Raw genomic sequence first — 24,722 nt, 5'->3', positions numbered from 1 at the left:
TCAGGCCCATGCCCCCAAATTTCCTGCTTAGACAAAACAGATGATGGTAATAAACATCATTTAGGTCCAAAGTAGAGAACTGAAAACTTCCATAGACTGAAAAAACTGATATGGACAATTACATATGTTGGGGATTATGATTATCTTTATTTTAAAGTGAAAGGCAGATTTATTGACTTGTTTCTCCTGCAGTGGCAATTCAATTCTAAATTACCAGTTGATAGGAAATCTAACTGTTGATATTTTGGTTTAGAAAAGTTTAGTTCCAAATCTTAAATTCAGTACAGGGATTTCAAGGTCTGTGCCTTCATTAGTCACAAAATTTAAACTCCATTGAGATTGGTGAGCTTTTGAATCATTGATATCATAATGTAAATGAAAATGAAAACCAACTAAAATCTATTGAAGCAAGAAAAAGGAGCAAGACGAACCTCGGCTGGTGGACTAGTCTCTCCTATTCTGTTGTTCAGTTTCTCATGAATGTTCATTGGTAAGTGAAAATTGCAGGGGGTGATATAAACTGATGCCTTTGTTTTGAAATAACATATCTAATCTGCTCCAGAAGATGTTCACACGGTTTGACAGCAAACCCTAATACATATTCATGACCAATATGCTTTGTAACCAAGAGAAATTGAGGCAAATGCAACAGGATGAAGCATGAGAGAGCAGCATGTTAATTTTAAATTTTATTACAGAGATAAGGGAAAGAATGCATTTTGATAGTGCATACTAATTCAGCTGTCACAATACATTACCCAAAAATCATGCCAAATATTTGGCAGAAGAAACGTTATTTATGGTGAAGCGCTTCATAAAACTAGCAGGTTCTGGGCAAAACAAGATTCCGAGATCCTATTAGAAACTATTTTTTATGGAGGAAAAAGAAACATTGCACAATTCTAAGGATCTGAAGGAAAAGTAGAAAACAAGAAGCATTCAAACTAAGGAAAGGTTTCTGGACTATACAGGATTTTTGTTTGTGCAATGTTTTGACATGTTTAAAGTCTAGATTCTGTTTGAAATTGGAAGAAAAACATAATTAGTGTGATTCTTGAGATCTGTTATTACTTTTGGTACCTAGAATCATTGTGACCAGCACACCTAGCCTCCCCACTGAAGTCTAAGTATTCGAAGGACATAGACCTTATCTGTCTAGTTGAAAGCTGGTGCTGAATGTTTAGAATAGAGTTGGACATGGAGTGGGCACTTAATATATATTTGTTTAATAGATGAATAAATAAACCTACCTTATGCCAGCATGTGGGGTGTTCATGGTCAATATACATTTATTAATGAGCAGATCGTTTTTCAGGATCTGGGAGAAAATAGCAACCAACGGATGAAGGCAGCCATCCTTCGGTCAGTGATATGCAAACACACAGTCAGTTTTAACAGAGGAGAGAATACTTCAGTTTCTGATCAAATTGAATTGTGCTCTCTCCAGAGTTTTTAACTGGGACCTGTATCCTTGTTTTGGGCAAGTCCTTATTTACAGAATAAGAGAAATGGAGAAACTTTTTCTTTCCTCATCTCATTACAAAATATTGCCATAGGAAAAAGTTAAAGAGAAAAAAACATAAACAGCATTTCTAAGAGTTATCAGGCTTTTTGAAAGAATTGTTGCTTTGGGAATGCATTGCTCCATTTTACCAAAAAGTATGTCAATGTTTAGGCTCACTAGAACTATTTTTCAGCAATGAACGGATGAGTCTTATGAAGTATGAGAATACCACAACTTGGTCAAATTTGGGGCAATATAGTCAATCTCATACTTTGTTGATAGAAATGTAAATTTGTTCAACCATCTCCAGAGAAGGGTTTGGCAAGCTCTATCAAAAGCTTTAAGAACATGGGAATTCTTTGACTCAGCAATTCTGCTTCTTGTAAATTTTCCTCGGGGAAATAATTGGGCAATTGAGCAAAGATATATGTGTAAGGATGTTTGTCTCTGGGTTATTTATATAAAACAGACAAGAATTGGGAACAATTGAAGACAATAGGTGTTTATAAATAAATAAGATGCCTTCTCTGTAGAATATTGTGCAACCATTAAAAATGACAATGAAAACCAGTACATATTATACAAGGCATAACTTCATGACATGACCTACACTGGAAGAGCAGCAATCAAAGATGAGTATATTATGACACCATTTGGTAAATGACACACAAGTACTCTATTTCTGCCTAGAAAAAATCCAAAAGGCTGATGGCATCATGGAGAATTTTAATTGTTGGCTGATCTACGTCTTGTGTTTTCTATAGTAAAAACAGATTATTTTGTGTCAAAATAAATAATTTTTAGAATGCATGGGCTCAAACATTGCTAATTGAAAGCACATGGTCTCTTCTTGCAGTGAAAAGGGCTGTCACGTTTCTTACATTGGGTTGAGTTCTGAAGGTCTGCACTTAGCTCAGGGCTCAGTTTTCCTGTAAGTCACAGTGAAATCCAGATCTTACAAAGCTCAGAAGCCGTACAGAATTTTACAGAGTTCATTTTTTAAATAAAAAAATAGATAGGCAGTTCATTAGAACTGATTGTAGCTGCAGAAAAACCTTTCCGGGAAGATGGAAATGATTTTTAGAATATTCTCTGACAGGGATTCGGGGAAATAGGAAACTTTTCTAAAGATCCCTCCAACACTGTGCCTACTGAGATAATCAACCAGGCGTTCTGAGTATATTACAGTTCTTGCAAGAAAAATTGGAGAAAATAACTCACTATTTTCTTACTCCATAGTTAAAAGACACAAAAATAAGTTTTGAAGCATTATCTCAGGAAGGGCTGAGTGAGAATACGTTTTCTAATGGGTCACACACTTTTCACTTTATCAGAAAATGAGTTCTAAGAGACACAGGGTACTAAATATTACCTCAAAAAGACCAGACAATGAATCTTGACTAATAGGAGTGAAAGGTATACTTTTAAACATGGTTAGGTAGTTTTTATTTGTTAGGTATACATCAAATTAGAACAAATTGGAAGAAAATCCTATTAAAGCCATACTAATTAAATTTTCAATTGAAGGAATTGAGAATTAATTGTTTTGTGCTCTATGTTTTATAATGAAATAAAATTTCTTAAATTATTTATACTATCCTATTTATACTAAGTATATGCTTGTGAATTTAGCTTGATGTGGATAGATCGTCAATAACAATAACTATTTTAATAGAATCATTTAAGGTAAGGATGGTCTTATGTACAGACCTCTTATTGAACCCTCAGACGCTGTGGCCTGGGGTCACACAAATGTCATGTCACAAAGGCATAAAACCAGATGCTACCTGAATTAGCACTAATTTAAATATGTAAATATATATGTATGTGTGTATCTATACATAAATATTTATGTGTGTATATATACATATGAAGACATATATATCCAAAGATTACACAAAGATAAATTATGTTGCTACTCATGACTGAATCTAATTACAGATCGAGAGTTTGTAGCAACTAAATCATAGTATGTTCCAGCTCATTTTTAGATTGAAGGATGATTTCTCTTTCTGTGGAGTAACCTTTTGCCAAGAAGTTTAAGGCAGAGCTCTGACTCACCTACAGTTTCCAGAGTAGCAGTACCAGTGGCTCAAGACAAGCACCGTGGGAGCTACGACCACGGTGATTTGGTCTTACACATATGAGATCGCTGTGGTTTCTGGAAACAGGTGCACTTTACTTGCACTGGGCTCGCTTAAGATAGTCTGTGTCTGTGCCTTTGAGCAAAAGCAGTGGAAACAGTGTGTACACAGTTTCTGTTTCGTGTTATGTCAAAAACTAGCAACTGGTAATCGTGATGGAAATAGGGCTTCACATAATCCTGTTGCAGAGTGTGCCACACACATTCTCCTGACCCACTGAGAAGTATCTCAGAACCATCTAGGGAGTGCCTACCCACCCTTGATACAATAGGGAGGGTAAGTTTATTAAAATTAGTAATTAGTGGGTTGGTCAAAAAGTTCTCATGGTCTTTTTCCTTACAATAAAAGACACATTTTTTATTTTCACCAATTACTTTATTGATTTGGATATTTTGAGTATGTCAGCTATCTACTGCATGGCATAATGTTTACTGTTCTCAATTAATGTTTCGATTTGATTGCTGTTGACTTCAACTGGTCTACTCAACCATGGAGAGAAATCTCCAGCACAAATCTTCGCAAACCACTTTTGACACACTGGATAAGTCACAACACCTTCTCCATATACTGCACAAATCTTTTTCTGCATTTCAGTATAATAAGGCATAATATGCCAGAAAATGTTGCTTATCTTCTTCCATCTTCAGTATTAAAATGGCTGCACAAAATTCACCAATTTTGATAAGTTTTTTTTAATGCACACTGACATGACAGCTATCACAATACAATCTAACAAAATTGTTTGGAATGAAGTTAAAGATCACTAAGCGCTACAAGAGCCATTGTACAAAAAAAAAACAAAGGAAACTTTTTGCCAATAATATGTACAACTTTGGAGGCCTCGCGCACATGCACACAAAAGCACATGCATTAACAAATCAATGATCTAAATCCTCAGAGAAGAATCGTTGTTGCCATGATGGCTTAGTTTATGGTTTTATTTTTTTAAAATGCTTAGCAGGGAATTAACCTTTATTGAATATAAATATGTTATACACACAATAAATGATCTCATGTGGCATATGTACATTGACTTATCAACTAATCCTGATAACAGCCCTAAGAGCTAGTTATTATGATCCCTACTTAGAAGTGTAATAACTGAGGCTGAGGCAACTATACAACCACAGTCTCTTTACTACAGATTGTGATATATATATATATATATATATATATATATGTGTGTGTGTGTGTGTGTGAGATATATATATATATATATATATCACATAATAGAATAAATGAAGTAATTCTAGTCCCAGAACCACAGACAAATAAGAATTAACTGTATGGTAAAAGTTACTGCATTTGTGTTTTAAAGCTCCTATAAAAGATCACCTAGATCACATTAACAATTAGTTAATTCTACATTTAACTAATTTATTAAAACAACATATAATAGAATTAATAAACATAAACCACATACGTATTAATCAAGGAATAATAATTCTTGAATAAGTTAGGTTTTTTTTTTTTTTGGTAAAGGCAAATTCTTGAATTTTAACCAAGGGTATGGCGAAATCATGGTTTTATGTTCAAGCCTGAAACAACCAAAGCTCCTGAGTGGACAGTCAGTGGCAGGGCTGCCTGGTGTATCAGACAGTTGTGCTTGTCCGTCAGGTTTGTTGAGACGTCTTCCCTGTGCACATGGGCACTATCCATATGCAGCACATATGGAGTTCATTGTTTCACTTACTTCGGGGAAGAACATTTGTTTTATTCTTTGTTTGTAATCTAGTTCCAATTTCATGTTCCAATAAATAAGAAAGTGTTTTGATATTTGTCAGAATAGTTTTTGTCCTTAGAAATAAAAATAAATTATTAGTTCATAGGAAGAAAATACTCTGAGATTAAGTTTTGAAATGTATTTTATTAAATTAATGGGATACTGACATAGATATGAGGGGTTGATTGATGTAATAATTTAAAGTAAAAGATCAACATGACTTAGCTTTTGCAGTTTGCAGTCTTGGTTTAAATGGAGTGTTTTGGGGATCAGATTTCTTTCTCTACACTTAAAATCTGGGTCATTGAAAATTTCCATCCATCTAAGCTTGTTAGACTAACAATAATTTAAGAAAGATAAGAATTATGGACTTCTGAGTAGTTCAAAGGGCTAGATGCCAATTATTTCTCAGGAAATTAAATTAATTAAAAACCTAGATTAACTTCTATTAAATACTTGATTACATATTTCTTATGCACATAACATCTCAGTTAATCATTTTTGTATTAAGACTTTACATTTCTTGAGGAGTTGTAGGTTCACAACAAAATTAAGGAGGAAATACAGAGATTACACCTATATCCCTGACCGGAAACATGCACAACCTTCCTCATTATCAACATCTCCCTGCAGAGTAGTACAGTTGTTACACTGGATGAATCTACACAGACACCCAAAGCCCACACTTTACATTAGGGTTCTTTCATAGAGTTGTAGGTTCTATGAATTTGGACAAACACATAATGACATGTATCCATCATTATGGTATCATATAGAGTAGTCTCACTGCCTTGAAAATGCTCTGTGTTCTGCCTGTTCCTCCCTCCCTCACTCCTCTAATCCCTTGGCAACCTCTGACCACATAGGATGTGACCTTTTCAGATTGGCTTCTTTCACTTAGCAATATGCATTTAAGTTTCCTCCGTATCTTTTCATGACTTGATAGTACCGTTTATTTATCAACTCACCCACTGAAGGACATCTTGGCTGCTATGAATATCTATGTGCCAGTTCTGTGTGGACCTAAGTGTTCAGCTCCCTTGGGTAAACACCAAGCAGTGTGATCACTGGATTTATGTGGGTCGATTTCTGGATTCATAAGTCTTGTAAGAAACCGCCAAAGTGTCTGTACCGTTTTGCATTCCCACCAGTGATGTACAAGAGTTCTTGTTGCCCTGTGTCCTTGCCAGCCTTTGGTGTTTTCAGTGTTCCAGATTTTGGCCATTCTATTAGGTGTGCAGTGATATGTCATCATTTTTTTCTTTGATTTGCAGTTCTCTGCCTTTTAATATACCGACTTGCCATCTCTATATCTTTGCTGAGAAGATATTTGGCCCATTGTTAATTGGATTGTTCGTTTTCTTGTTGTTGAATTTTAAGAATTCGTTGTACATTTTGGAGGAGTTCTTTATCAGAGGTATCTTTTGAAAATATTTTCTCTCAGTCTGTGCTTGTCTTCTTATTCTCCTGACATTATATTTTACAGAACAGAAGTTTTTAATTTTAATGAAGTCCAGATCATAAATTCTTTCTTTCATTATTCATGCCTTTTGTTATATCCCATCTAAAAAGTCATCACCAAAATCAAGACTATTCAGGTTTGCTTCTGTGTTATCTTCTAGGAGTTTTATTGTTTTCCATTTTATATGGATGTTTGTGATCCATTTTGAGTTACTTTTTGTAAAGGGCATAAGATCTGTATCTAGATTCATTTTTTAAAAAAATCATGTGGATGTTCAGTTATTATAGCAGCAGTTGTTGAAAATATTATCTTTTCATCATTGCATCTCCTCCTTTGTCAAATATCATTTGGCTATATTTATGTGGCTTAAATTCTGGGTTCTCTATTTGGTTTCATTGGTATATTTGCCTGTTCTTATGCCAATACCACACTGTTTGGCCTACTAGAACTTTGGGGTAAGTCTAGAAATGGGGTAGAGTCAGTCCTCCAACTTTGTTCTTGTCCTTCCATATTTTGTTAGCTTATCTGGGTCTTTTGTCTCTAAGTTTACATGTAAACTTTAGAATCAGTTTTTTGATATAAAACTGATAACTTTATATCAGTTGCCAGTTTGTTATAGTTATTTTTGTGGATTACTCCACAAAATAACTTTCTGCAATTTGTTTGGAATTGTAGGAAATCTTTGGATTCTTTTGAATCTTCCTGTTCTTGAACATGGACAATCTCTTCATTTATTTAGTTCTTGATTTCATTAACCAAAGATTTGTAGATTTCTTTGTATAGATCTTGTACATAAGTGTTATTTTTTAGACTTATACAAACATATTGCATTTTTGTGGCTGCTAAAGTAAATGGTATTGTGGTTTTAATTTCAAATTGCATTTGTTCATTGTTGGTGTATAGGAAAGCCATTAAGTTTTGTATATTAGCTGTGTATCCTACAGCCTTGCTGTAATCACTTGTTAGTTCCAAGAGTTCGTCGGTTCCTTCAGACTTTCTACATAGATGATCATGTCATCTGAGAACAAATGCCGTTTTATTCCTTCCTTCCCAGTCTTTGTGTCTCTTATTTCCTTTGTTTTTGTCTGAGGGCATTCTGTGGGGCTTCCAGGATGATGCTGAAAAGCAATGATGAGAGGGGGCATTTTTGCCATGTACTGGCTTGATCTTAGTAGAAAAGTTTCAAGTTTCTCACCATTATGCATATTGCATTTTTTTTTTGCAGATATTCTTTACTGAATTAAGGAAATTTTATTTTATTCTTAGTTTACTGAGAATTTTTATCACGAATTGGTATTGAATTTTGTCAAGTGTTTTTCTGCATCTATGATATGTCAGTTAATCTTCATAACAATTTTCCTGTGGCTGATATCACCATATTCATTTCATAGATGTGGATATTGACTCATCAGTGATGTAAACTCCCGATAGTTCCCCCAGTTCTTGGTGGAATAAGGATTAAACCTACGACTGTTTGACCTGCTCCTTAATATGCTACCTCCCAGAGCAACTCTCAATCCTGACTTCTTGGCTCTGAAGTAATAGGAAAAGTAGATTTTTCTCATCACGAATTTCACCAAACTGAACAATCTGTCAATATTAAGCTATGTACTTTCTTGAAATATGGATGATTTTCATTATTCATGAGTTCTGTGTTTGCGAATTTGCTTACTTGCTAAAATTTGCAGCTACTATGGGAAACAGTATGGCAGTTCCTCAAAAAAAAGAATAGAATTACCATATGACTCAGCAATCCCTCTTCTGGGCATATGACTGAAAAACTTGAAAATATTTATTTTCAAAGATATATGTACTTCTATGTTCAATACTTAAGGCGGTTTTATGAACATTCACAGACATATTCAGAGTAGCAAAAAAATTAGCCTTGTGAGGTACATACTCCAGGCTGAGATCCAACAAGATAATACTTTGCCGTCTTATTTCTGTTCTTTTACTGTAAAGATGTGTCCTATTTGTGGTCTATTTAGTGGCAAGAGGTTTTTTTTTTTGCATTTTATGCTTTTTGTTGGTGATTTCACTCTTTAAAATGGCACCCAAAAGTAGTCCTAAGTGCTGCCTAGTGTTTCCAAGTGCAAGAAGACTGTGATGTGCCTTGTGGAGAAAATACATGTGTTTGATAAATTTCATTCAGTCATGAGCTAATAGTGCTATGGCCATGAATTCAATGTTAATGAGTTAGCAATATACATTGTATAAGGTGTCTGTCAACAGAAACACATGTAAAACAAAATTATGAGTTAATCAGTTGATAAAAATGCTGTGCAAAGAAATCTACCCTTGTTTTCCTCTAGTAGCAGTGGCTCAGTAGCTGCTGATTTAGTATTTGTAGAGACTTTATAAAACATAGCTATGATGAATAACAAAGATCAACTGACTATGGGCTCACTGTTCTTTGTGTATATTTACAGAAATATACTTCTTGCCCTTGGATTAAATTTCTACTGTTGTATAATTTACTGGTTGTACTAACCTTTCTTCAGGGATTCACCCATTTTCTGTAAACCACTGTATTAATTTCCTATGGATGTTATAATAAATGACCATGAATTCAGTAGCTTAAAATGCACAACTTTATTATCTCATAGTTCTAGAGGTCAAAAATTCCAAAATAGGTTATACGGGGATAAAGTCCAGGTGATGTCAGACTTGCCTTTCTTCTGTAGGCGCTAGAGAACCAAAAGCATTGACCTTTTCAGCCTCTAGAGGCCGCCTGCCTTCCGTGGCCCAGAGCCTGGCACTGCTCTGACCCCTGCTTCTCGCATCACATCAAATCTCTGACTCTGCTGCCTCCCCCTCTTCCACTTGTAGGGACATTTGTTATTGAGAATGTCTGCTTGTAGCCCCATTAATTATTTGCTCCTCAGCACCAATTCACTTTAATGCTGTTATAAGTAAAAGACATTTTTCTTTGCACCTTCAAAGAACTGCTGATTATATCGACCTTGTGGTATAGTACAATGCTCTGGTATTGATGACGCTTTCACTGTTGTCCTGTGTTTCTCCAAATTTCTAGGCCCCAGAGGCAAGTCAAACCACTTGTATGTCCAGAGAAGAGTTTATTCAGAGGATGACAGAGATTGTTGGTTGGGGCACAAAGGAAGAATATGGGAAACTCTTTGACAAAGTGGATGTGGCCCAAGATGGCTTCATGGACTGGGACAAGTTGTCTTCATTTCTGCTGTTAACACTATATGAAAATGATGAGCGCGCAAAGGCGACTGTGGTTCCCCAGTGGAAAGACCTTGAATTCCTCCCAGGGAAACACAAGGGCACCATTCAAAAAGTCCTTTTCTTAAAGAGCTCAAGTCGTTATTTGACCATCAGCAAGGAAGGCTTATTAGGAATCTGGGAAGAGAATTTAAAGCTGCAAGAAACACTTCCCATCACTCCAGATGCCACTAAGCTCAAACATCTGTGGGTGACAAGTCTGGTTTCTCTGGAAAATGTAAACAAGGTACACATTTTTATAAATGAATCTACTGCTTGTAAAGGGGAAAATGATGGGACAGGGTTCCAGATCAGTATCAAGTACACCACCAACAGGAACAGAGAGCTGCATTACTCTTCCCTGCCTCTTGCCTGACTGCAAGACAATACAAGTAGGGCCAAGGGAGCTACTCTATTTTCTAAGCCATTCTCTTGTGTGCCCTTAAATGAGACAGCTGATACTGACTCAGATGTTTGGCTTTGTCCCAAATGTGGTCATGCCGCATTACTAGCTAATAAGACCTTTATGGCTATATAGTTTGCAGCAGAATCATGGCTCTATATGCAGATCCAAGAGGCTCTGCAAGGCATGGCTCAGCTGAGTGCAATTACAGGGAACTGCTTCTCTCATTTTGATGATTTTGACCACTGTATGAATCAGTTTCTTAATTCTAACATGTAGGACCCACTCAGTCTGCGTAACTATGCCTATGGGCAAGGTAACATACTGAAAGGAGAATCAGTGTATGAGAAAGATGCAGCTTAAAAATCCACATTCTTAGTATTTTATATTAAGTAGGTGGCAAACTGCACCTTGAAAAATCTTAAACTCATACACAAGCACGAATAATAGTATTAAAAACCAGTGTTCACCCCTAACCATTTTCCAATTCACATTCGATCTTGTTTCATTTATATCTTCTCTCTCTTGAAATCCAAAACATCCAATCATTTAATCTGGAAATATTTGGTATTTTTAAAATGTTTCTCTTTAGTATTACCATAATACTACCATCACATTTAATATAAATAGCAATAATTCTTTAATATCATTAAATATGCAGTCATATACATATCTCCTAATCTTATGATTATTAATTATTTATAATTTGATTATTTGAAAGTTAGTTTGAACCAAGATCCAAATAAAGTTCAAGAATGTTTTAAATAGTTGATATGTCGCTATTGATCTACACATTTCCCCTCACCTCTTCTTTATTCTTTCATTTTTATTGTTGCTGGTTGATGTTTCTGTTAAAGAAACTAGATGTTTGTCCTTTACACTGTTCAGCACTCTAGATTTTCAGACTGAATTTACCTGGGTTTTTTTAACATGTCCACTTGTTCTCTTTTTTCCTATAAACGGGCAGTTAAGTTGAAAGCGTTAATATGGGTAGGTGTTCCTCAACCAGGAGGCACAAAATCCCAGGTTCTCTCTCCTCTTGGGATAACAGTTATGGTTGCAAGATGATGACATGTTAGTTTCATCATTTCCTCTTCCCTTATAAACTGCAGTACCTCTATAAAAACGAATTCCCCTGGTCAATTATTTAACTGTCATGCAGTACAAATTGTGTAACGAAGGCAGAATAAATGCCTAATTCTTTACTTTTATTTCCCAGTATTCAAAATAATGAGCTGGTTTTCTACTATCCTCTGAAGAAAAAACATGAATACTACTATCATTATTGTTTTCAATATCATTGTACACTCAGGGGTTTAAACAAATTTGAATTGTGTCAACCTTCTGAGTTATTGTTCCATCCCCAAAACTGTACCATTTTTTTGTCAGTGGAACTAATATGTGTCAGCTTTCTGAGTCTTTTTTGATATAATCCTGCCAGTCTTTGAAAACTTCTTTGCTTCCTGGTATGACAGATGTCCCAGGATCATCTCATATATTTATTACGCTAGGCCCAGAATCAGCCACTTCTCCAAAGAGAGCAAGGATTTTTTTTGAAGTGGGAAATAGTGTTCACTGCTTCCTGGAACCATTAAGAATCATCATCATCTTCATTAGTTTCCTGTGTGACTTGCCCTTTTCTGTTAATCTCCTCAATATCACCCTAAAGTGGATATTACTCCCACTTTTAGAGTTAGAAATTGAGCAAGGACAGGCTGTGGAATTTGCCCCAATCACACAGGATGTAATCAGTGCTGCAAGATTTGTAATGGGAGCAGCCTGATGTCTGAGGCTGTGTTTCAGTCTTTGCTGCCTCTGTAGTGTCAGCTAACCTCATATCCTGTTCCTTCTTGCTGAGGATCTGGTGTTAACGCTTAACAGTAGGGCTTAAAATGTAGTTCTGGTCCAGATTTTTTTATGCCTGTGTGCAGCATTCTGTTCTTACAATGGAATGTTTGTGTTGCTGTATTATGTAATGATTATGCTGCTGTTTCTTCTTTTCAGGATTGATATATCTTAGCCTTTCCTTTGTACTTCCTCAACGTAGAAGCTTCAAGAATGCTGCTTTTACTTCTTTTTAAAAATAGCTTTACTGAAGTATAAACACACAAAATAAATTACACATATTAAAAGTATCCAAGTTGATAGATTTTAATACATGTATATACCTGTGAGGACTCAAGAGTACAATGAAGATAATGAACATGTTCATCAACCCGGAAACTTTCCTTATGTCCTTTGTAATCCTCCCTCCAACTTCTCCCATCCCTGCCTGTCAGGTAACCACAGATAGGCTTTCTGTCACTGTAGATTCGTTTGCATTGCCTAGACTTTTATATAAGTAATATCGCAGTGTGTGCTCCTTCTTTAGTCTGACTTCTTTAACTCGGCTTAATTATTTCAAGATATTTCCATGTTATGGGGTATATCAGTAGTTTGTATTTTTATTGGTGTAATACTCCATTGTATGAATATAGCACAACCTCACCAAAACTTGGTATGATCAGGTTTTTTGTTCTCTTAATTGGAGCCATTTTAATAGGTTTGTATTTTATTATATTGTGGTTTCATTTCCATTTCCCTAATGACTAATAAGATTGAGTATATTTTCATGTACTGATTTGCTACTTGTATATACTCTTTGGTGAAATATCTGTACAAATCTTTTGTTTATTTTTTATTGAGTTAAAATTTGTTATTAAGGTTTGTTACTATTAAGATTTGTTATTATTAAGATTTGGCAGGTATTTATATATTCTGGGTTTATACATTTACCAAATGAATACTTTACAAACACTGTATCCAAGTATGTTTTTTTGTGTTTTCATTTTTTCAACACTGCTTTTGGTGATTTTATTTTTAGATTGCTTATTGCTGGTATATAAAATGAAGTCAATTTTTAAAAAATGATCTTATGTCCTGGAACTTAGCTGAACTTGTTTATTAGTTCTAATCTTTGTTGTCATTGTTAATTGTTGATTTCTTAAGATTTCCTACATATAAGATCATGCCATCTACTAGTATAGATAGTTTAAATTCTTCTTTTCCCATCTGGATGCTTTTTTTTATTTTTCTTGCCCAATTCCTTTGCCTGGAAATTGAGTACAGTGTTGACTGAAGTGGTAATAGTGAACATTCTCATGTTGTTCCTGATCTTAGCGAGAATATATTCAGATTTTCATATCAGCTGTGGGTTTTGGTTTTCTTTTATACATGGTCTTTATTAGGTTGAAGAAGTTCTTTTCTATTTCTGGTTTCATGAGTATTATTATTATAAAAATGTGTTGGATTTTATCAAATGCTTTCTTTGTGTCTATTGAGATAATCATACAGTTTTTATCTTTTATTCTATTAATATGGTGTATTACATTGATTGTACCTACACGTTAAACTAACCTTTCATTCCTTATATACGAGGTCTGTCTGGAATAAGTCTAGCTATTGTTAGTATAATGAGAATATTTTGTGCGACATTGTTACAAGCTAGCAGCCAAAGAGAGTGGACTGGGATGCACATGTGTGAACAATGACAACTTCACTGTATAGTCAGTGGGTACAGCAGATGCCTTTGAGTGGGCATGTGTACTGTGTGGCTGTTGTTTTCAAAACAACTGAGCCAGTGGGGCAACAAATCTTGCATTAAGCTTGAACATTCCTCCGTAGAAACTATTTGGATGATTCAGAAGGCTGCAGTTATGAGCAAACTGGTGGCTGGCAGCTTCATCATGACAACACATCCACTCATGCATCCTGTCTCATGCAGAGTTTTTTGGCTAAACATCAAATTACTCAGGTGACCCAGCTTCACTACAGCCCAGATTTGGCACCCTATGACTTCTGGCTTTTTCCAAAACTAAAATTAGCTTTGAAAGGGAGATTTCAGACCAGCAATGGTATTCAGGAAAATATGACGGGGCAGCTGATGACAATTGGGAGAACTGTGTGAGGTTTCAAGGTGCCTATTTTGAAGGAGACTGAAGCATCATTGTCCTACATACAATGTTTCTTGTATCTTGTATCTTCTTCAATAATGTCTCTGCTTTTCACATTACATGGCTGCATACCTTCTGAGGAGACCATATATATATACACAAAACTTGGTAATGGAGTGTCATCTTTTTTATATGTTGTTGGATTCTCTTTGTTAGTATTTATTCAAAGATTTTTATATCTATATTCCTTAAAGATATTGATATATCATTTTTTGTGATGTCTTTGTGTGGTTTGGTATTAGGATAGTATTGTTTTCATAGAATGATTTGTGAAGTACTTCTTCCACTTTTTTTGGAAGAGTTTTAGGGGGACTGGTGTTAAATCCTTAGATGTTTGATCAAATTTGTTAGTGAAGTCACCCAGGACTGGGATTTTCTTCATGGAAATTTTTTGATTACTAATTTAGTCTCTATTATATGTTTGCTGAGTTTTTCTATGCCTTTTGAGTTAGTTTAGATAATTTTTGTGTTTCTATGAATTTATTCCTTTAATTGAAGTTTTTTGTTGGCATATGATTGTTCATGGTATTCTCTTATCATTTTTTCTTTCTGTAAAGTTGATAATAACATCCACTTATTTCTTTAAGATTTTAGTAATGTGTATGTTTTCTCTTTTATTTCTTGGGTTAGTTTAGGTTAGTTTTGTCAATTTTATTGACACATTTATTTCCTTTTTAAAAATAGATTTTAGGATATTATCTGACTTAGGAAGGCTTCTTACCAATTTTTTTGTCTACTGATTTCTATGGAAGCTTCTGCTTACTTTGTAAAACATGGTGTGAAAAGTTTCTGGTGTGTCTGTGTGAAGTTGTAGCTCTCTGGGTCTTTGCTTTTCCTTTGTGATTAATCATCCAGTCTCCATGGACAGAAGTTGGTGGGTGTACAAAGTGAAGACAGACAAGAATGTATGTTCAAATGACTTCAATGGGAAGTATTTTTTCTTGGTTAGTGTCCAAAGTCAGAATAAAGCACATTTGTGTGCCATGCTGAACCTCTGTGATGCTCTTAAGAACCTGCAAGGAAAATGTCTGCTTTGCATATTGATTTCACTAATTTCATTAGAAGTGCTTTCTGACTTTATACTTTGCTACTTTAGATAGCGGTGGCTTTTACAAGTAAAGAGATTTGTTTCTATGATCTGCTGTCCAAAGAAGGATTTCCTTGTCAATATAAACTCCAAGGCCTGAAAGGAACACCAATTTGCATGGATTATTGGTATGACCCTCTTAATACCAATGAATCAATTCTGTCTTTTGGGGACACAACTGGAAAGGTAAGTAAGGGAACCATTATATTGAACACTATACTATCAATTTAACCATCAAATAGTAGCTAAATATAGGAATAAAATGCAATGAGTGTGACCTTCTAATTGAACTGTATTATAGATTATAAGGCCACACATGAGGGACACGGAAAACATGGATTAGTCACAATTTCTCTTTTTGCTTATGGAAAAAAACAATTTTCATTGTGGGTTTTTTGACTATATATAATCTCAATTTTCATATTTAAATTTTCTCATTTTTTCACCATAGGATGCTTATAATCTGTTAGATCCCAATATTAATAAACATTAAATATCAAATGCCTAAAGTTACCTCTTATAACTTTCAAATGAATTATTCTGAGTTTTGCTCATAAGGTTTCAGGCTTCTCGGTACCAGCCTCCTGGAAAATGACTATTTCCTGTATCATGTGACAAAAGACGTGACTTAGAGAGGGCAGCACAGACACCAGACATGGATGCAATGATTTCTGTCTTCCTATCAAATTCCACCTGACCTCTGTGAAATCATTACTTATAGGATGACATTGGAATATGCCTGTGAACTCTTAAGCAGTCTAATTTGAACAATTTCCTTTCATAATTGTGAAATATTTTCATTGTTACTGTTTTTAGTGACTAGTGTATCATAAAGGCAAATGAGCCGCCCTTGCTAACTGCATTACTAACACTGTAGTTTCTGTCTTTCAATGTTACCATTTGCATCTGTAAATAATATTGAAGAACTTCCTATTAATTCAATCTCAATTTTTCATTAGTCTTAAAGGGTGTAGAATTTTCTTGCAACAATTTCTTTGCCCTTGTTTGTTCTTCTTTCAATGTTTCCTCCAAGGTCCAAGCAATTGTTTTCACGACGTCCACGATTTCCCTGTTTGAGCGCCCGGCTAGTGCATGCGAAGACGAAGAAGCCACCGTGACCATTAACTGGGCAGAAGTGCTCTCTGGACGTCACAAGTGTTGTTATACGTTAAAGCACAAACTTCATCATGGAGATTGGGTCAGGCAAGGTACTGAATTTCCACAGTCATGAATGAGACGGTCCTCTGACTTCTACATTTACATTCTTTGATGAAAATGTTTCACACAAGATGTTCAAGTTTAGAAACCAGTAATGGGTTCTCAGGCGTTGTCCTGGACTCTCTGCTGTCCCCTGCATACTGGCAGGAACACTTTTTTTTATTTCCTTCTGAAGTGTGCCTCATACAATGGATGCAGGTGAACTTTGCACTCAAAACATATCAAGAAAAGGGAGATAATTTTCACAGCATACATTTAACTTCAACTCCACTCTGATCCTAACTAGTCTCACCTAGTCACTTCAGTATTGCTTAATAAAATAATTAAACAAGTTCCCTAAAAATACCATTCCTTTGTTTTCTTTATGTTCTCATAGAAGTGTATTAGGAGGACTGTCTTCAAAGTACAATCTTCTTTTCTTATTTTGCATTGTATTTTTCCATTAACCTTTATCTCTCTTATACCCTCATCCACCTCCAACCGCCCTTCCTCCTACAACCAATGGATCTTCTTAATTATCTTTTGTACTTTTTACTCTTTTTTTGGTATAATGACTGAGTTCTTCTGATCTAGAATACTTGGGCAGTATTTCTCTGTGTGATAGAATTATGTTATAAAACATAATCTATAGAAAGCCAGAACTTCCTATAAACCTAGTCACCAGTGAGTATATTAGTTTCACAATGTGCCTAAATTTTACAGAATTTTAATCCGATGGCTCAAGACCCAAATGGGAGATACCTGCTATCTATATCCCCTTTGGTCCAGACACTAATGACTACGGTGATTTTCTCATTTCTGAACCACTACATTACACAATGCCCATGTAAAAGGAATGAAAACTCACTATCTCATTAAGTGTTACACTGTAGGGTCTATTCCTAATATGCTTCAAAGAAGAGAGAGTCAAAATGGACCCCACTGTTGCCTTTCACGGTAGCTGTACCATTTTGGGGTTTTAGGAGGGTGGTAATTCTTTAATGCATGGCCCACAATAAAAGTATTCCACATGAAAACCTACATATAGATCCTGCATTTTTTCCTTCAGTATAAATCATACCATGTCTTTGGTACCTTCTAATGATTCTTTCATTCTGGCATGATATTAATAGTGGGGAAAATAAAAAATGATATTTTTTGGCCATTACTATGCCTGACAGGCACAAAATTATGTGTTACATTTCATAACATGAGAACAAAAATCACAGTGCTAGAAACTCTAGAGAGCTATTGAAAATGCTTCCAAATAAGCATGATACTTTCATATGTAAACCGAAGACCAGATAGACTATGTTAATAAAGCCATAATTCTCGAAGTCTACTTGAAGTAGGTTTCCTGCATTTTAGTGTATTATTCCACTTCCATAACCTTATAGTAATATGGATAAATACAGAGAAGTAGCTAATACAAATCTGTTTTTGAAAAGGTTGAGAATGTAACAAGTAATGTTTTAAAACTGAAATTGTTTTTTATGAACATGAGTGATGTTTAAATACTTTTTATGCTCAGGGAAAGAAGGAAGAATTCTCACTGTAGACCCTGGCACAATATCATTTAAACCTCTCAGAACCAACCCTGCTGGTGAAGTAAACTGTTAAAGAGCATTTGTCTGTTAAGTTGAAGGACAAGGGCTTTTCTTTTGGTGCATGTGAATTCATTGCTCATCACGTTTCTGACTTACCATTCTGACTGATCTGTGACTTTCTTGTCAACTGACAAGAGGACATTGGGACTTAGTGTAGTATCAAGAGCAGAGATTTGTGTTTATAAACCAAGGCATCTAACTTTGGAGTTTAGCCTCTAAATCACTGCAATTAGGAATTGACTACAGAAAGTTTTATATGTAAAAATTATTAAGGATCTTTGCTAGCTAACTTGGATTAATTTTTTTTTAGTTTTTGGAATCAAAATTCATTGTAACTAAATAGGGAATCTTTATAAGAATAACTGAGAAGATTTACTTTGGCCAGTTTATTTAAATTATGAACTTGGTGCATCAATCAATCAATAATTATTTATCACTTATATACTTTGAAACTGTCTTAGGCATTAGAGACTATGGAACAAAGATTAATTATAGGCTTAAACCTAACTTAACACACAACTAAAAATTAAAGACTAATATAAAATAATGTATTAGAACATTGTACTATGGTATGAAAAATTAACTACTAAATCACATAAACAAGGCTTTGATTCCTATGCTAATTCTTCAGCTGGAAAAGCCATGAGCAAAAGCTTCAAGGGCGGGTAGTGGTACCTGAAAGATGGATAGGTGGAGGGAAGAAGAGAGAGCATGGTGAGCACGAGTAAAGGTAGACCCGCAGGCATAATAATGATGGAGCAAGATATGGACCTGAATAGATAAGAGACTGAATATTAAAGAAATAACAATAAATAGATCTAGTAAGGACATATGTGGGATGACCTTGGCAACCAGGTCAATTCGCATTTGATAGAAAATGAAACAGTAAAGCATTAAAATCTTTTGAGGAAATTTGGACAGACCTGATGCAGACAGTGTTTAGGGAAGGTTCTTTGGTAGTTCTGTCCAGGATAAGTTGGAGGACAATGAAGGAAACTGCTCTCAGACTGGCCAGTTAGAAGTCTTCTGATCATGAGAAAATAGGAATGATAAAGTAAGAGAGAAACAAGCCACCTTCTGAAACAGGTATCTTCAGGATTTGAGGTCTGAAAACATGGCATGATGAGCCATTTTAGAATGTCCTACAAAGACTTCCATCTCCAGGTGGGGAATGTTCTACTTGCAGATCACAGGTGCCCAACTGGGCCCAGTAGTCAGTCCCTGCCTAGCTTGCTTTCTTGATGTTGACTACCTTTGAAGGATCTTTTATTCTGTGATATTCCAGATCTGCCCTCAAAGAAGATTACTTCCTGCCCCTGTTGTTTCTGAAACTTCCTTCACCTTTTTCAAGCTCCTTATTTTGCCTCTTTCTCCATTTAATTCAGATGAATTCTTCCATGCATGATTTGCAAGGTTCTCGATTTGGCTTTTCTCCTGGGCTAGTTCTTTAAAATCTGGCTTTCAGATGCTGCTCAATCTGTGAACCAGTCCTATACATTTCTGTACCCATGTCAGAATTTGGGTCTTGTCTGTCAACCTTCTCAATCGCACAGATAAATGTGGATGTCTCACATGCAAATCACAATTATATATAAATCCAAAACTAGGAAAATCTTAGAGAGGGGAGTCTGGCCTTTTTTCTCCTTAGCATCCCCTCTAATGTATAATGTACAGTTTTATGTGATTTTTCCTTTCTCACTGATTTTAAGCAATTTGATTGTGATGTGCCTTACTTTTCTTGGGGGTGAGGGATGTGTGTGTGTGTGTGTGTGTGTGTTTATTCTGCTTGCTCTTCATTGAGATTTTTGGATATGTAGATCTATAATTTTCATTAAGTTGGAAAGTTTTTCTTACGTTATTTTTTCCAGTTCATTTTGTCTAACCTTCTTCTATTTGTCCCTACTGGGTTTTCCATTATGTGTATGTTAGATGCTTGACATTTTTCTACAAGTTATGGAGGCTTTAAAATTTTTTATTCAGTCTTTTTCTTTAATCACTATGCTTTAATTTAGTTAGATTCTATTTCTATGCCTTCAAGATACTGGATCTTTTCTTCTGGGATAGTGCAGAGAAGTTTCAAAGGCTATGGCCACCTCTTTGGTTCAGGTGGGCTGGGATACCCCACCTAGTGCTTTAGTGAAGGGGGGAGGGGGGGCAGCTGCAGATACCTATGGTACAGAATACAGCCCGTGAAGCCATTATATGAGAGGGGCCTCCTCAGAGAGCTCCAGCATGGGTGGGTCACTGCCACAGCAGGGACAGTGCCCATGGGGGTGACACTGCTATTCCAATGTGTCTGAAAGACAGAGCATCAAGCCCAAGAGGAGCTGTGAGCCGTAAAGTTTGAGTTTTCTTTGTTAGGCTATTTACTGGGGACCTATTACTCCTTTCTTCTTTCCTGTTTCTCTTTTCAGAATAAGAGTTCCTATTAAATGCCCTTCCAACATATATTTTGAAAACACATAACTTGTTTGGTTATACAAGCTCATAGTTTGGAGAAGAATTTGCCTCAGGGTGAACTGTATCCTGAATCTTAGTCATATCAGATTTAGAGGCTGTTTAGATGAGACTTGAATTTAGACTTTAGAGTTGATGCTGTAATGAGAACCCATTTAGGACTGTTGGGATGTACTTTACATTCAAGAAGGGCATGAATTTGGGGGCAGTACAGAGGCAAATTATTATGGACCAGATTTTTTGTGTCCTCTCTAAATTCATATGTTGAAATCCTGACCCCACTCCCTCACCAAAGTAATAGTATTAGGAGGTGGTGCCTTTGGGAGGTAGTTCATGAGGTTAGCTCATGAAGGTGTAGCTCTTATGAATGGGATTACTGTTCTCATAAAATCAACCTCAGAGAGCTCTCTCACCTTTTCTTCATGTGAGGGGGCAGCAAGAAGTAGGCCATTATGAACCAGAAAATGAGCCCTGACCAACATCGAATCTGTCAGTGCCTTGATCTTCCCAGACTCCAGAACTGTGGGAAACACACATTTGTTGTTTATCACACTCAGTCTGTGTATTTGGTTATAGCAACTCAAATGCTCTAAGACATAGGGTAAATGTTATTGAAATCTATTTCAAAAGAGAGAAACTATATAAAATCTTTCTAAGTATATTTGTAGAATGCTTCTTAAAATTAGAGGGTTATTTATGGTTAAAAGAAAATGGTTAGGTGAGAAATACATATTTACAAACAATGTGTGGTTTAATTCTGCATGGATGGGTGTTGGGGAAATTTAGGAGAGGAGAAGAGAAGAAAACTCAAAATGGAGAAAGTAAGGAGTACAGAAAGGTGAAGTGTCTGTATAAGATTTCCTCTTCTTTCAAGTTTTAGATTTGAAGCTCAAGCACTTCTAAAGGGGAAGCCTACTTCGTTCCTAACCAATTAATGAGTACCATTTCTCAGGTTTAGCAACCTAAAGTACATAAAAACTTTTTGTTTGCTTGTTTGCAGCTCAGTTATTTCAATCTAAGAAGGGAGGGAGGGTGAAATGAGCTGACAGGGAGGAGGAGTGGAGGCTGAGTCAAATATGGAACAGAGGGCTTCGGGTGACTGCGCCCCTTGGTGGGCGTGACTTCCTCTATCAGGAGCAAGCAACCAAGGGCTGCTTTCATTTGACATTCTTTTTACCCCAGCAACGTGAATTGATATTCTTAGAACTCCTCAAGACACATTCTTGCTGATTTTCTTCTCAGTGTGAGGAGAAAATATAAAATTGAGAAAAGAAAGAAATATATGAGCATGTGTGACAATAATGTCTCATTGAAGCTAAGAATAAAATAGCTGTAAAACTGAAATTTCAAAGGAAAATCTCAGCTTCCGTCATGGATATTAGCTTACTGCTTTAAGATAAGGTTCAGATTTCTTATTTAACACTTTGAAGGAGAAAATGTTTTCATCTGGTCTGAAAGGTTCTGTGTCATATTTTAATGGAAAAATAATTACATTCCGAAATGCTTTACAGAGTAAGCGCAGAGATTTCAGGCAAGAGTGCCAAGACATATAAATGCCTTAAATCTCAAGAATGTTCCTGGTTTTGGTCCCAAATAATTGCTTCTCACAGAGACAATATCTTTGGAAACCACAGAATGGAGGTGCACCTATTGAATGAGTGAGCACCCAATCACCAGCCATAAAAACTATTGATTTTTCATTACATTGAAATGTGTTCTGCCCTCTTTGTTTGACCACAGCCAGGAGAAGGTACAAAGCAGAACTGATAACAGCACCACTAATCGCTGTGCTAATTAACAGAGCTCTGCCCGAGAATTTAGGATGCCGATGCCAGGTTGTTTCCTCAGGGGGACTTCGTAATTGATAGGGCCTGGGTTTGGAAGAGGAGCCAGATTTAGCGTCCTGCTTGTGCGTTGCTCCACTTCCTGTGTCTAAAGCAGTCCTCTGGACAAAAGTGCGGTGCCCCACTGAGTTTGCTAGAACTCTCGCCTCTCCTGCCAGTCCCCTCACTGTGTTGAAAGCAGCTGAAACAAGGTGTAAGCTGGCTGCCCAGGTTTGAAGGAAGAGGTCTCTGCCTGCAGCTTGTTCTGTAGCCTGATGGAAGGGTAAGGTCCATTTATATCATGAACGTGGGTCTAAGCCGCATTTTGAAAAGTCATTAAATTAATTGCATTTTTTAAAAAAATGACTTAGCAGTCCTGAATTAGATGCATTTTTATTTTTTAAAAATTTAAAAATGTTTATCTTCACCTGAGGACATTTTAATTTTTTTCATTGCTTTTAGAGAGAGAGAAGGGAGAGAGGGAAACATTGATTTGAGACAGAAGCATGGATTGGTTGCCTGCCAAAAGCACCTGGACCGGGGATGGAACCCGCAACCCAAGCACGTGTTCTGACCAGAATTGAACGTGCAGCCCTTTGGCCACAGGACAGCGCTCCAACCCACTGAGCCATGTTGGCCAGGACAATGCATTTTAACTTTTTCAAATGGAGTAGATAGAGTTGTTCCTATCTTCCCTCTTTCAAATGGTAGTTGCTCAGAACATAGAGAGTCCTGTGGTGATCTCAGATAATGGAACTTCAGAATAAGAAATGCGACTGAAAATAAACTCCCTCAAGTAAAAGAACATCAAAGGGAGTTCAAGGCAGGGTGTTTTCCTTAGTCACATGAACCATAAAGTAAAAGCCTGGAAAAAATGGTAATAATTCCTAGTTAGAAATGGCCCAGTTTTTACCCTGCTACAGATGTTCCTATGGGCAAATGATATAAAGTGGTCTTCGTTGAGCTTACTCTAAGTGCACCTAATAGCATAGGTATAATTTTTCATTTTTAGGTCACTTTTCCCACATTACCTAATTGCTATTACACTGGGTCATTTTGACACACCTGAAGGTGAGGACTGATAGCAGGTTTCTGCAGCGCCTTTGTAAAAATGACTGAACAGTAGGAAAACAGACAAGTTGAAAGTTAACATCCTAGCCCTGGCTGGCGTAGCTCAGTGGATTGAGCGTGGGCTGCTAACCAAAGTGTCGCAGGTTCGATTCCCAGTCAGGGTACATGCCTGGTTTGCAGGCCATGACCCCCAGCAACTGCACATTGATGTTTCTCTCTCTCTCTTTCTCCTTCCCTTCCCTCTCTAAAAATAAACAAATAAAATCTTGAAAAAAAGAGAAAGTTAACATCCTAATAACAGGCACAATCAAGTTGTCTTTTTCTCCCTCAAAATATTACGTAACAAACTTATTTTTCATGTGTTTCTTTTATTTTCACCATACGAGTTTTATTAGTAAGTACTATGTAATATCATTTTGTATGCTTTTAAACCGTATATAAATGTATCATCCTGTGTATATTCTCCTGTAGTTTGTATCAGTCCGTATTGTGAGATGAATCTGTTTTGACTTAAATGGCTTCCCCCATTATATCACAGGCTGTAGACTTTTCCACCCTTTATTTGGTCTCCTGTGGATGGACACGCAGGGAGACCCCTTCTTTCTTTTTGCCTCTATAAATCATGCTTTTAGAACATTCCTTACACACTTTGTGTGCATATATGTGGTGTCTTTTCAGCTCACATGCTCAGGAGTGAAACTGCTGAGTTGTGGGTTTGGGTTTACCTACCTTTGAACTGCCAGGGCTGCCACAGCTTTGCCATCTGCTGCCAGATTGTTCTCCAAACTATTTACATCAGCTTATATTCTCACCAGCAGGGCATAAAGGATCCTGGTTGGCCATGTCCTTGCCAACCTTGGTATTACTATGCTCATGTTTAAAGTTTGCCCATCTGATGAGTGGGAACTACACTCATCAACTATGGTTTTAACTTGTATTCTCCCAATTGCTGGTGAGGATAAAACGTCTTTTCACGAGTTTATTGGCTACTTAGGATTCGATTTCTGTGAATTACTTGGCCTAT

The 24,722-nt window shown here is 36.2% G+C and overlaps 1 protein-coding gene across 3 annotated transcripts in view; it reads left to right on the top strand.

Moving 5' to 3' along the window:
- Positions 1–24,722, top strand: part of WDR49 (WD repeat domain 49) — a 124,055-nt gene that overhangs the window by 14,009 nt on the left and 85,324 nt on the right. For all 3 annotated transcript variants that reach the window (XM_036017638.1, XM_036017637.1, XM_036017639.1), the window contains 3 exons: positions 9,868–10,308; positions 15,553–15,729; positions 16,577–16,751. In XM_036017638.1, coding sequence (XP_035873531.1) covers positions 9,868–10,308; positions 15,553–15,729; positions 16,577–16,751 — 793 coding nt within the window. The remainder of the gene's footprint in view (positions 1–9,867; positions 10,309–15,552; positions 15,730–16,576; positions 16,752–24,722) is intronic.

Source organism: Phyllostomus discolor, chromosome 2 (assembly GCF_004126475.2).
Source record: "Phyllostomus discolor isolate MPI-MPIP mPhyDis1 chromosome 2, mPhyDis1.pri.v3, whole genome shotgun sequence".
NCBI lineage: Eukaryota > Metazoa > Chordata > Mammalia > Chiroptera > Phyllostomidae > Phyllostomus > Phyllostomus discolor.
The sequence above is the reverse complement of the archived record's forward strand: the minus strand, read 5'-3'. Positions and strand labels throughout refer to the sequence as shown.